Source organism: Cynoglossus semilaevis, chromosome 18 (genome assembly GCF_000523025.1).
Source record: "Cynoglossus semilaevis isolate Cse_v1.0 chromosome 18, Cse_v1.0, whole genome shotgun sequence".
NCBI classification, from domain to species: Eukaryota; Metazoa; Chordata; class Actinopteri; order Pleuronectiformes; family Cynoglossidae; genus Cynoglossus; species Cynoglossus semilaevis.
Window position 1 is genome coordinate 13,190,956 of NC_024324.1, and position 14,623 is coordinate 13,205,578.

The 14,623-nt window shown below is 42.1% G+C and overlaps 1 protein-coding gene across 2 annotated transcripts in view; it reads left to right on the forward strand.

The window, feature by feature from the left end:
* gabbr2 (gamma-aminobutyric acid (GABA) B receptor, 2) overlaps nucleotides 1–14,623 on the forward strand; it is a 114,490-nt gene that overhangs the window by 72,847 nt on the left and 27,020 nt on the right. For both annotated transcript variants that reach the window (XR_001761511.2, XM_008331985.3), the window contains exons 8-13: nucleotides 1,576–1,636; nucleotides 5,275–5,355; nucleotides 6,043–6,193; nucleotides 6,333–6,465; nucleotides 7,857–7,964; nucleotides 11,359–11,481. Coding sequence is in view for 1 of the 2 variants with exons in the window: in XM_008331985.3 (XP_008330207.1) it covers nucleotides 1,576–1,636; nucleotides 5,275–5,355; nucleotides 6,043–6,193; nucleotides 6,333–6,465; nucleotides 7,857–7,964; nucleotides 11,359–11,481 (657 nt within the window). In the remaining variant the exon portion in view is untranslated. The remainder of the gene's footprint in view (nucleotides 1–1,575; nucleotides 1,637–5,274; nucleotides 5,356–6,042; nucleotides 6,194–6,332; nucleotides 6,466–7,856; nucleotides 7,965–11,358; nucleotides 11,482–14,623) is intronic.

The following is a 14,623-nucleotide window of genomic DNA, read 5'->3' on the forward strand; positions in this document are numbered from 1 at the left end:
TACGACGGGCTGATGTCACGATTTTCTTTACAAACTCTGTTTGTTGTGTACACAAACACACGTTCGCTTTGTGTTTGTTGTGTACACAAACACACGTTCTGTGGGTTCACACCGACTCTGGCCCTGCTGCTGAAGACGGGAGAGCGATCATCGAGGGCTCTGCAGTATTGATCCGGCTGCTGTCAGGGTTACAGAGAAGGCCGAGTGGAGCGGAGAGGGACCCACAGAGCGCAGGTAGCTGCTACAACCGCAGGAATTCAGCAGGGAGGTTTAGATGGAGGGAGCAGCGAGAGGTCACGTGTGTGTGAGGTGGAGATAATATCACTGAGTCCTATCTGTGTGTGTGTGTGTGTGTGTTCAGGTTTACATCTGCGCTGTCCCTCTGAGAACCCAGAGGATCTCACACCTGCCCCTGCAGAAACACATTCCATTTCACCCTCTCCCACGTCTCGCCCCAGAAAGGCACATTCACACCAACACTTGCACTTTCACATGACAGCGCTCTGTGATTGCTCAGCCAGCACCTTGACTCACCGCTCCACATCCTTTGAATAGAAAAACGACCGCCTGTCTGCACACAGGTCGGCGGCAGCTGCAGATGAACATTCAGTCTGTTTCTGTTTCTTTCACTTTTTTGTCAGCCAGAGGTTATTTAATCATGTAGGAACCTTTTGGGTTTTTGTTTTTCAATTAAGATTGGATAAATCAGAGTGCGTTCCTCTGCGTGACTGACTGTGTTGCTGCTTTATCAACTAAGAATCTGTTATTATCAACAACATATTTGGATACGTCTCTGAGGTGTCTCAAGGAGCTGAGACAGGTTCTTATCATCGATGAAACAATCCATCCAACCATCCATCCATCCATCCATCATCCATCTCCTTCTCTCTGTATATGTATTAAGGAGCTGTGCACACAGATGGTGGGCTGAATGAACCAACCACCAGTCTTAGTAAATGAAAAAGGAGGAGAGTGAAACGGACAGGATGAAGGAGAGAATAGAGGCAGATAAAGGAAAACTGACACTGCGTGGAAAATGAAAAAGCGTAAAGACCAGAGTGATTTGAATAAGGCGTGCAGTGAGGCGGCGGAGTCGGACGGCTTTTGTCTCACTTGTCCACGGTTGCCAGATGCTCACCGGAACGTTTGTGTAAAAAAAAATTCATCAGAGCCTTTTTAAAGTCTTCATTCCTGGTGGGGACTAATTAACACACCTTCAGGTGGACGAATCATAATCCAAGACAGAATATTGGGTGACGTGCCAGCGGCCACTGCACAGTGGCCTCAGTCCGTACCAGACAGAGCACAGCTTCACTTAATGCTGTTTTAAAGATACAAGAAAATGAATTTGGGGGAAAGGTATTTTTCTTATCAACACAAAAAGGTCACATTTACGGACTTCTAACCAAACAACACACAGATTTCTGCAGTCTGTGAAGGTTCTGACCTTTCTCTGTTAATGTCCCAGAAAACACAATCACAATTAATTGGATCTCAGCTTAGGTTCTTTTTTTTAAATGAATTAAAATAATTGAAGCTCGCACTGCTATTGTAACATTTATATTCTCCTCTCAGGGTCAAGTCATGTTCCGAAACGGAGAGAGGATGGGCACGATCAAATTCAACCAGTTTCAAGGTAAGTAAAAATCTTCTGGGTTTATTTTTCTAAAGGCCTTCTTCACAAATCACTTCTGGCCTCATCATCCTCCTGTCAGTGAGTGAAACAGGTCAACAATCATCAGGTGGACTCACACAGTTGACCCCCAGCTGTCGAGTATCCACGATTGAAAGATGATGACTTCAGACACCTGACACTCTGCTGGAAAGTTCATTCAAATTTCCAGTCAAAACGACACACACAAGAAGTCAACTTAAATCCAAAGTGAACTCATTTCTGCTCATTTATTTTGATTGTTTTTTAAAAATGAGATTGAAGAAAAAAAAATCAAACATAATCCTGATGAGAAGCAAGTCTGATTTGCATAACGCAGAAAATAAACTTAACCATTTTCAAAAGTTGTTAATTATATTTTCCCTGGTTACGTGTGTTATTTACAGATAATGACAAATGTTCATTTTTTTTTTATAATTTAGGGCAGTGCTTGACATTTTTAAATTTTGCTGAGGATGATAATTTTGATTCAAAAAATCCACTCGCCTTTTCAAATCAGAAGTAATTTTGGATATAATCTACATTTATTTGACTAATAATTAAATTCACAAATGCATCTGTGGTTTTGGTCCCTGTTATCTTTTACCTCTGAATTCACTCTAAAGAAAGACAAAAGTTAAAGATTGAAAAAACGCTGATGTGTTTTTATCACATCCTAGAAGAAAAGACTTAAATACTTATTAGATGTATGAGCATGGACATTTCTTTAAGATAAATCTCAAACGTTCCCACATCAAACGACTGCAGAGAGTTGGTGAATGTTTTTATAGTAGAGTCTCCAAAGGAAAAGAAAAAAAATGCTCCGACTGTAAAGTTAAATACCACAAGGACTAATTAAATACAAGTGAAGAGACAGAAAAGCAGGCCGTGGTTTTTCGATCAAATAACAAGAAAAACAACATTCATCTTTTTAAGGGCTTTTGTCAGACTTCTGGCAAAGTGACTCTAAAAAAATATCGTCAGACTTCTCTGGCAAAGTGACTCTAAAAAAATATCGGCTACTTAATCTCTGTCAGTCTGTGCGACTCGGCTCCAAACCAGCAAGGTCTGTAGTGCTTTGCTGTGAATTCTCATCTCTGCAGTGATGAGGTGTGTGTATGTCTGTGTGTGTATGTCTGTGTGTGTGTGTGTGTGTGGTGACGGGTTGTATGTAAAACGTGCCTCAGCACTATCTGTCTTCCATGCATCATTCCAAAGTTGTCCCTGAGCCAGCAGGGTCAGAAAGTGTAGCAGTGAGATTAGATGTTGATACAGGAAATCTCATCTCCTCTGCTCCCCACACCGTGTGTAGCTCTCTGCATGGGGCAGTTCTGCCCCGTCTGCCCAGCGGCCTTATCTCTCCTACTGCAGAGGGGCGTCATCCCTGTGGCAGCTTACACCTGTGTGTGCTCATTTACATGCAGATGTGTCTGCCTCTGCTGGTGAGTCCACTGTACTAATAAGGACCAGGGTCAACAGGTCTGACAGTACAAGATCAGAGGATTCATCCCCCAACATGACGCCTGCGGGTTCAGCGTGAAATAACCCGCAGGGGTCAAGTTGGGGGAAACCAAACCTCTGTCAGTGCAGTGTTGGCCACATGGACAACTCTGGTTTCAAGGCACAACCCTAAAAACAAACATGTCCATTTTTATTAGCCTTTTTTATGCAGGGCAAAAATATTTCAGTGGAAATATAAATTAACCCCAGGCTTGAATATTTCCAAACAGCGATACATAATGTGACCCCCACCATCTAGCCTTAACAATAGGTGATCGTCATACCCTTTCATGGCTTGGTAGTCAAAGACCCCCACGTTCCTCATTAAACTGGAATAAGAGACGAGTGACATCATTAGCTGTTGCTTAGACTGCAGATTTGATCTTTTTTTGGCAAGTGTTACTATGCCATATATTAAGAAATATATTACATATTAAAAATATTTTAAAAAACGTTCTTACATTTACTACATTGTCCCCGAGCAACAGGCCCCAAGCAGCAGATGAATATACACATATATATGTGTGTGTATATATATATATATATATATATATTTACAGGATAGAATTATCAGATTGTTCCCCAATAAGAAGAACGCCAGAGTATGTCAAAATAAGATTCTCTGTTAAGTTTTTCCAAAATAAAACTCCAGTCTTACTTAAAGTGGATATTTTTGTAGTAAGTTTGTCTTTATACATTTTTTAGTTTTTATGCTATTTATACGTGTTTTAATATAATTTACTTTTACCAGTTTTTCACAGAGTTGCAACAGAATACATACTGTATAAAATCGACTTAAAAAAGAAAGAAACTCAGTTCTACATTCCATCCTACATGTTATACTCACACATTCCTACTTTATGAGCTCAGCCAAAAAAATGAAGCGAAGCAAAGATGAAAGCAAAAAAATCAATTGGTGGGCATCTCATCCCATTTTTTTTTCATGCAAAAGTTGTTGCGAGAGTCCGTTTGGAGTTGAAAAACTAAGAATTGGCACCGGCCGAACAACAGATGTAGAGTTTTATGCAACTGCTGCAGCCATCAATATCCCCTGTGGGTGCAGAGTGCTGAGAAAGTATTTTAGCACCTCAGAGGAGGAGTGCTGATATACAATCCCTTCTGCTGTTTAGATCCCAACAAAGGATGTGGTCAGAGAAAACACAGTCATTGATCGTCAGCACTGTGAAGTCTAAAAAAATAAAGAGTGTAGTGAATGAGGCAGGGTGGTACAACATTCACACCATCTGCTTACGAGGTAATGACATAATTCAAAGATCAAATGATAGAATTCACGTGGAGGAGAGGAGCAGAGAGTGGAGGAGAAAGCATGGCTCTGTGATGTTGATGATATCTATCATCTATTTCCAAGTCAAGGACAATGTTACGGCGCGGCTCGATTGGCGTATTTGAGTGATAACAGACAGAAACACGCGGAGAGATTTATTCTCCCCAGAAACAATTACAGGCTGTTTGTAGTGCTTGGAAAAAGAGACGGAATAGTCCGTCCTCCCCACTGAAATGGCAGTGTTTGAGCAGATCTTCAAAGAAATTGAATGTTTACACACACACAGGGGTATACAGAAGTACGCAGTTTGGAAAATAGAGCTTTGAATGTACGGAAACATTTATCTGATCGTCTCTTCCTGCTGCATAAGTACTTCCTTCACTGTGAGTCTAAACAGAAGCGTGTATTTAAACTTGTGAATTCTCACATTTATCTGTGTGCCTTATTTTCTTCTATATTATGTGAAAAGACAACCTTAAAAATACAGATCACTTAGTAGAATGTTTAGCGTTCAAAGTCAAGGTTATTTTGTTTTGTTTTACCAAAGCTTTATGAAGATTCCAGTGATATTTGTCCTGTTTTTGAGGTTTTCTGAGCTCTTCTGCTCAGTGTCCAATGTCTTGGTTATTTTATTTGTTTACTCACTGAACCATCCATTGTTTTTAATGGATCTGGCATCACCTAGTAATGCCTGTTGAATGCTGCTAACATGGAGATCATATAACTGTGTTAACTTGTGTGTTGTGTAACAGTAATGTAAAGGGGTGAGACGACAGTTTGAAAATGTTACCTTTGAACGTGTGTTTTAACACCTCCCTCTGTGTGTTTTCTGAAACAGAGGGCCAGGAAGTTAAAGTCGGAGAGTACAACGCCATTGCAGATGTGTTGGACCTCAACAACAACTCCATCAGGTTCCAAGGTCTGAACACTACTGACATGACTGACAACACAGAGCAGGAAAGTTGAAGTTATTGTGAAGTTATGTGATTTACATTAACATTGCTATATTTAGCTGTCAAAGAGACGAGACAGGTGCGTTTACAGTCAAACTGACAGATCATCTGCACCTATGCAGCCCAAACATCTTCCAGCCGCTCACTGACACCCTCTACTACCTACAGACAAGGCACCACTCACACTGGAGACTCACTTTTCCTTCACTGCTCTAAACTGTCCTTTCGCCCTGCTAAATTATTTACAGGTCCATTTTTCACTCCTCATGTGTTGTCCTGTGTTGACATACTTTGTAATTTGTTCAATCCCCCTGGCTATCCTTTCCTACACCACCCTTGCCCTAGATACAGAAACTCTCAGGCGGTACCATCTGAAACACTTGTTTCCACTTCCCTGACCACAGTAAGTGGATATGTGTAAGATGATGCCATTGTAATCGATTGGCACACTGGCCAGAGAAAAACAGAGCAAAAGATAAGAAAGTGCGCGGTCGTGACGCTTTAAGATGCGTGAAAAAGGGTGTTCCAGGAGAGGATGAGAGGAAACGGTCCTTAATAACTGGATGTCCTGAGAAGAATCACTGTTTTGGAGTTTAGAACGATCAGCATGTAAAAACCATCTTTATAATAAACTATTCTCCTCTCTTTCCCAGGTGTCGAACCCCCCAAAGATCGGACGTTTGTGCGGTTGCAGCGTCGGCACATCAACGTGCCACTGTACAGCATCCTGTCCACCATCACCATCCTGGGCATGCTCATGGCAGGAGCCTTTTTGTTCTTTAACATCAAAAACCGCAACCACAGGTCGGTGTCTCTCAGTGCTGAATATTAACCTCGTGAAAATGGAATTCAAGACTAGTAAAAGCTGATGTTACTGTCATTTTTTGTTCTTAATTTCATGGACAAAGTATCATTCTTCTTTCTGGTCTTGTGCTTTTTTTAGACTAATCAAAATGTCCAGTCCTTACATGAACAACCTGATCATCCTTGGAGGAATGCTGTCCTACGCTTCCATCTTCTTGTTTGGTCTGGATGGAGGTTTCGTCTCTGACAAGGAGTTTGAGACTCTGTGCACTGTAAGTTCACATATGACAGGTTGTAGTTTGACACAAAGTGAATTCATTTGCAATGATTTTGATTGGTTTTAATGAAGTAGACATAGATCAGTACAACAATAAAGAAAGAGGGTCCAACGAGAAGTGTACAAGTTAAATTAAATGGAATAAGTCGGTAGTGAAACATGCTATGATGGAGAAATTTGAGAGAGCGGTGGTGGCCAAAATCCCCTTCGCTGGAGCTGGACGGTGGAGGCCAAAATCCCCTTCGCTGGAGCTGGAGGTGAGTGGGTGTAGTGGAAGACAGTAGGAGGAGAGGAGGCAGCAATCAGTGAAAAGAAAAAGTGCAGGAAAAAGAAAGAAAAAGATGCTTCATCAAGAAGAAAATGAAGAGGAGACAAAAACAAGAAAAAAGGCAGGAGGCAAGAAGAAGTGGAGAACGATGAAAGAAGAGGAGGATAAAGAAGAAAAACTAACTGATTTCAGCATCATCAAACCGTGTACTGTATGAGGCCATACCATTACAACGTCAATCATGTGTGATGTCTCAGTATGGAGCTCCTGCCGCAGCTATAGCACAGAGAGCGTTGGACCTCAGGGCAGTCTTGCCTGTCTGACTATGTACACGCTGGATTAATTAAAGAGTTTTGATTACAGTCAAAGCTGCTTCCCACTGAGAGATACCTCCCTGCCAGCCACACGCTCACGGCCGTGCACGTTCAGCGCAGTAATCTAAAGCAGGGCACGTCTCACGCTGCCACCACCTGGCCGCAGAGCCAAAACAGAGCCCGTCACTCCAGACAAGGTTTGGCTGCACAGCCGCACAGAGGTTGTTCCATCCACCATCAATCAATACGCGCTGGTCTCCTTGAGAATAGAGGCTGTATTTGTTTTTTTGGCCCAGCACTGAGGCCCTGTCTGACTTTATTGCTTCTCAGATAGTAGACAGTGTCACGACAAGAGGAGCAGGTGTAAACATGTGGAGCAGAGGAATTTACTGAGATAAAACAGCTGCGACTCCTCGTGCAGTGCACAAAAGTACAATTCATGTTCTCCTCCTGTGTAGCTATTTTTTTTTCATTTTCATTTATATTCAGATGCAATGCTTTTAAGACACTCCAGCCGTGTCCTTTGTCCCGGAGCAGCGAGAGGTCCACGTTTTGTATCTCATTATAATGAAATGCTCTCAGGATTGTGACAGCCTCCGCCATCGAAGTCATTCTCCCCAGTGTCGAGACACTTGGGAATAAAAATATATCTGACGTTGTCTTATTTTTAGAATTGTTCACAGCTCTATTTTGACAATAGCCCTCATGGAAAATGCAAATAGCCGACAGATCAGATGCCACTTTAAAGCCTTGATCACAGCGTAAGACCTGACACAGGTTTATGTCTGCCTGTCGTGTGCTCAGGTGCGGACATGGATTCTAATCGTTGGATACACCACAGCCTTTGGAGCCATGTTTGCTAAGACCTGGAGAGTGCACGCCATCTTCAAAAACGTCAAGATGAAAAAGAAGGTATGGGATGTTTCTTTTTTTAATGTGTTCAGAATGACAAATGTTTCTTTACAAGTAAACACCAGATTCTGCCGTCTTTCTGTCCAATGTTCAAACTGCTTGTGTTTCCTAGAAACAATCTTCTTCTGCGATAATGTCAGCAACTGGAAATTCTGATTTAGGAAAATAAAGAATTCCAATAGGATTTCAACAACATGTCTGTAAGATTCAGAAACACAAGAAAATCCAGAGGATTTTTACACATAACAAAACAAAAATTAATAATAATAATAATAATGGTGTTTTAACTCATCTGACGAATCTGTTTCACTGACCCAGTTATATAAATTGGTCCCTGCCCGCCTGTCTCCCTCGCCCACTCCCACCACCACCCGTATGTTATGTTAGAGTAAGTGTGGGTGGTCAACCAATGAGAGAGAGAAGAGTGGGAGAGGAAGGAAGGAAGAGAACACAGGCCACATGAGGGCACAAGACAAACAATGTCACACAAATTCAAGTCATCAAGATTGGGGTGGACACGGAGCAAAAAACTAGGGCAGCAGATAAATACAGATGAAGACAATCCAGGTCTGATTGAATGGCACAAAGGTTTAATGGTCAGGACCCGTGACCTAGTTCTAGGGTCAGCATTTTCACAGTCATTTTGCCGTCTGGTCAGAACAATTATGTCTCTACAGTTAAAAACACTGGGCCAGTTTGAAGTTTGCCCTGACCCATCTGAGCCAGTCAGGGTTGACGGCTGACAGGTTTACAGTGAGCAAAGACGGCTGTTTGTGATATATGTAACAATGAGGTTAACAGAAGGGAAACCACTGCAAACTCTTTCTCCAACCAAACATGCACAGTCAAAGAGGCTAACAACAGGTAAACTGTGTGTTAGGAAGTAGCCACACTGAAGGAACGACGACTTTTACAACTGAGGTTTGGATTCATAACGTTACTTTACTTAGTCTGTACTTAGTTTGGATTTCATAATAACTTCTGAGAATACAATTCTAACCCTAATCCCACTTTTTGTATCTGTTGTCAAATAAATGTATGGAAATCAGAAAAGAAAAAGAAATCAGAACTCGTAATCAGCCATAAATCGGCGATCTTCGCATCGCTACTTTTTTATATCCCATTCACTCTCTCCTAATCTTCTGCAGATCATTAGCAGAAACCAAACAGTAAAACACACACACACACACCTCATCAACACCTACTGAGTGCAGGTGCCTTGGCTTCAGTAAAGTGACAGCTGCTTTTGGTTCCTTGGAATCTCTGCCAGCCAAGCCAGTGTCAGGGGAGGGACACACTCCAGTCGGAGCCATATTTCCTCCAGTCGGGCTGGAAGTGCCTCCCTCCGCCTGTCCTGCTGATCATCCCTCCATCTTTTTACCCCACATCTGAGCACACAGATTGTAAATCCTGGGTGGGTTCAATAAGGGTTCCATTTGGTGGGCTGCGGCCAGCAATCCGTCACCAGTTAAAGACCTGAGTGTCACACACAGCTCTGAGGGGAGGGTTGTCACTCAATGTCTTCTTCCAATTACATACAAACCATCTTCACAGTAAACAACCAGTTCACTCCTCCAGTTCCTTGCAACATCTGCTATTTATATGCTGAATGTACAGTGTGTACTGTGTGTACAGTGTGTACTGTGTGTACGCAGTCACATTGTACTGCACGGCCTGTCAGCATCTTCCTGTGACAGAAAATACTAGAACCTCTGTGTAGGTTCTGGGTCATCTAGATCATCAGCCAGGTTATCCAAAACAGTTTAGAAAAATCCAACTGGACCAAGTCTTTGATGACATCATAATCACTGACCTTGACCTTGAAATTGAAAAAGGCAACATCTAAAAGTACTGCATGTGATAATGATGTAGTCAAGACTTCCTCACTTCAGGACGGTGCAGACAACACATATTTCCTCGCAGTAAAGATCTCGCTCTGTGTGACCGCGCTGTCGTTGCTCAGACTTGTAGAGGAAACTAATAAGTTCAGGACCCCGGATCACAAGGTATTAAATCAGCCAGTGCACAGTGATCTACAGACTATTAAAGCTGGATAGTGTGTACTTGACTTTGGAAATGAGAAACAGACAGAAATGGACGTTCTTATTTTTCTATATAGACTAGAAAGTCTAGAATAATCTCAGTTTAATCTCACAATTGATCAAATTCAAGGCCAGTTATTTGACTCCAGTTTTACTCCACATCTACCTTAGAGTTGGCTTCGCTATGTTTTGTAAAATTTTCTGATTTGTCTGATTTTTCAAACCAGTTGTGCTTTAACTGGCATTTTCAGGAGTTTTCTTTGCAACCACTGGATACAAACAGAACTGTTAGATCTATTTTTGGTATACATTCCTAATAGAAAATGGAAAGCTGGTAACTACAAGACCAAAATGCAAAACCAAAATTAAATAAAATTCACAATTGAGTTCCACTTTGTTGAGCCAATGTCTTAAAAAAATGTTCCGAGCGTACATCCAGAAGCCACAGTGTAAATATAGAGATGGAACAGTTCCTTCAAGAATTATTAAAGACAGAGTTATTTTAGTTTCGTCCATCTTGGCATCCCGTCTCGCCACTGGCCATTACACATCCATTCGACCTGCTTTGCATCTCTTAACTGGCCTGCCTCCGAGCGTGGCTGTTTTACTACGAGAACACCACAGCACCTTGCCAACATCAGCACACTGCCAACACCATCAAATGACAGCATATAAAAAGGCTCTCCCTTCATCCCTCCCCTCCTGAGCCCACCGAGGGATGAAAAGTATAGGACCAGCGGGCTGCATCGGGCTACGTGATGGTTTCCAAAGCCATCTCTGCCTGTGTTTCCTGACCTTTTCTTTGATCCACAGTTTCAGACTGTCAAAAGCTATTATAAATAAAGATCACAAACAGGTCGAGGCTTTCATCTTTCCAAAGTTCATGGTACAAAAGAGGGGTTTTAGTGGTTAACCGCATTACTCACTCCTGTCGGGAAGATCTTCTTAGCATTTCTGTGGCCACAAACTTACACATTCATATTCGTAGGTGGCATTTTATTTGCTGAACCCATCTCCAGCAGTGGTTTATTTCATGCTAAGACAAAGTTTCAAAAGGGCCCTCGGAACAGAATCAGGCCAGAGTCTCCATGCTGGATTTACAGTTCAACTGATTTTGTATTGTACTGGATGAATAACACCTCAAAGTCGTTGTAATCAGGTTTTGATTAGATGTTTGAATCAGTCCAGCAGGAGTCTGGGTTCTATGATGGGGTGAGAACCGCCGGCTTCATGTAATTACAGTGGTCAATGAGAAATGTTGTGTGGAACGGCTGGACGACCCACTCCTCCACAGCATTTGGAGGTGTGGGTTATTGGCTAATGAAAGCATCTCATTTTCTTCGCTCTTCCAGATCATCAAGGACCAGAAGTTGCTGATTATTGTTGGCGGGATGCTGCTAATCGACTTGTGCATCCTCATTTGCTGGCAGATTGTGGACCCACTCAAGAGAACTGTGGAAGAATACAGCCTGGAGGTAAGTGGACCTTTTTTTTTTTTTTTTTTTTTTACCTAAACGTGCGCCTGATTGTTTGTTTGTGTCTTTTTCTTCAACTGGACGTGTTCTTAAAAGGTTTTTGTGAACAAAATGCTTGTGCCCGGCTGGGGCTTGAGCATCTCTATTATGCTTGTTATTTTGGGTCAGGATGTGAGCCATCGCTGCCTCCTGTGCTCGTCCCTTAGCCGGACATTTGCCAAATTGGAAGAGAGACTTTGGCAGGGCCTGGTGGAAAAGAGGCATTTGGCAGCACGTTCTCTTTGCTGGGGAGCTGACGTGGTGGAGAGTAGAAATGAAGCAAGTAGTGAAAAAAATGGAAGTGCTAAGCTGCAGTGTCGGTTTGCCATTGGTCATGAGTAAACCAGCCTAGCATTGAGCCTTTGTTAGTCTTCTGTTTTTTCTGTTTTTCTGCTCTGAATTGACATCCCTAATCTACTATGATCCTACACTAGAGTATGGCCTATAGGTGGAGTAACTACAGGTTATAAATTGCTATTGGTACAGTGATATTCAAAGTGGATTACAGAGCATGTGCACAAATGGCGCTGGTTTTCCGTATCTGTGAGTGTGTGACACTCGGTGATGAAGTACACTTCATATGTGGGAATTGGCGCTGGTAAAGCCACGTCGTTTTATGGGACTTATCTGCTGTTAAAATAAGCACCATGTGCTGATACATAAAATTTACTGCCGTTGCTGAAGAATATTTCTACTCAACATGTGTTTTCCATCCATTTCTATTCTGTTTATCTGGTGAGAAACAACAGAGGAGGGATTGTTTACTTCACTGCTGCAGCTACTGCCCCTGACGAACCAATAAACTTATTCCTCAGCAGCTCAGATTAAAGTAACTGTCTTTGAGGACTGCAGACTATGGGCGCTGCTAAGTGGAGGTTTTCCCCCGTGAGAATTCTCTTTTGAGTTCCTCACACTTCTATATGTAGGTCACAAGACTGCTAACTACCTCCCCGAGGCCCAGCATCCTTTGAAACTGGGGGCAGTGGTTGATTCTTATTGACCGTCTGTTAAACAGAGGTTATCAGAGGCCACTGCAGTAAAGGCAGCTAATTATAGTAGAGACAATTCCTTAAATTGTGTAAAAGGAAACTGTTTGTCTGCTACTAGCCAGGAAACTACAGGAGATATGAAGGCATTTAAAACTGTGTCACACTTTGTATTTTCTTTTCCACACAGCCTTTCTTTGGTAATATGAATTCCATAAAAAAATGTTGTGTTTCCTCTCACCAAAGGGGGTGCTATAATCACAATAATATAATATCATTAATCTGATCTTGGCTTACACTCCACAAGAACAAGTATAACATTACATTTTTGAAGCAATTTCTGACAAAGTCGTCTCAATTTCATTTGAAATCCATGGACAATGTCTGGCTGTGAAGGTTTTTAAGACAATGTCACAACAGCCAACCAATTATGCATGATCTATTGGATAAATGAAAAAACAATATGACCAAAAACCCAAGAATACAATGGATTAAAGGCTTTGTTTTGAGATCTATACTTTGGGTAGCCAGTCTCTACAGCTAACATTCTGCCATGATTGGAAACATGAAGCATTTCAACAGGATACATGTTATCTAAATTAAAAAGAGAGAGCGAGAGAGGAGGTTGAGGTAGTGCCACAACAGATGAAAACACCAACAAATCCTAGTCAAAAAAAAATAAACAACTTAGGGGATTTATTATAATTAAAAGATTGTAAAATGATAAACAATCTAAGAGCAGTAGGAGCCATTTTTATCCGTCACACTCCTTAATGAAAATATCCCAGTGGGAGATCTCTGCAGATACGGAGGTACGGTATCCTGCTAAAGCCATTTACATTCCCGCCCTGCCTGTGTGTACTCAGTGCATATATAAACAGCTCCAAACAGAGCCAAAACCCCAGTGCTGTGATAGCCACTTATATATTTAAGCCTGCTTGCCTAAAGGGCGTAGCAAAGCCTTGCATAACGTACGACTGTTGTAGTCAGGTCCTCTAGGAGTATTCTCACATGCTAAATCCGAGGTCAGGGGAGTACTGTGAATATATTAAGTACTCTGTAGGAGTCTGCTACTCTCATGGGGCCGTGGATCTCCACGCCTGGCTGAAACAGGACCCCCTTGTCTGCCCATTCTCAGAGGTTTTCCAGCAACAGCAGAATTAGACCCCTGGGGTTCAACATGTGGAAATGAGCAGCCTGAAATTCCTCCGTCAGCTGGGACCCAACACTACAGGGCAACCAAAACAAAATCCCGACAGGAAGTAATTACAAAGCCGATGATGGAGAGGAAGACAATATAGATAAATATTATATTTGCTGCATGAATAATAAAAAAAGACATTCACGTAAAAATGAATAAACATCTTGTGCTACCAGAGATGGAGCAGTGTTTGAGCTGAATGTTAACACTGCAACAAATAGCACTAGCTCATTGATTTTAATGAGGCGGCTCCATTGGCAGACAGATACCACCACAAAATACAGCCTTGTCGAACAAAGACGTTAATCCTTGTACTGCGTTAATAACAAGGCAAAGCTACACACTCGACAACCAGGCTGTGGAAAGCGTTTTTCTTTTTTCTTCTTACTGTTAGTAGTAAGACGCCCCCGACAACGTAGCCCGTTATGTTTCCAGCCCAGAAACTATTTTTGGTCTAAACAGCCAGTTGTGGGACGCGTGGGCCTGTGTGGGCGGTAGTAGTGAATGGGACCACGGAGCAAGTGTGTCCAGCTCTGACTGACGGAGGTAATTGGTGCAGGGAGAAGGTCCATTAGATACCTACTGTCCTGTGAGCTGTCATATCACGCCGCAGCTCCGCCCCTCGGCTGCAACCTTTCCTCCGTTCATTTTATTTTATTCCATCTTTCATTCTTTCTCTCTCTCTCTCTCTGTTAAATTGATTTTCAATAATAGGTTTTATTGGCCTGAATGTCAGGTCAGCATACTACCGTTCTATTTATGCACACTAATAATAATAATAATAATGGATGGTCTTCAGCAGCATCAGACGGTTTTATAACAAAACTCCATCAGTGTTTGTGTCCACGTGATGGAGGACGGAGAACTCTACAGAGACAACTGTCTTTAGCGGCTGCTCACAGAATCCTCAGTGTCA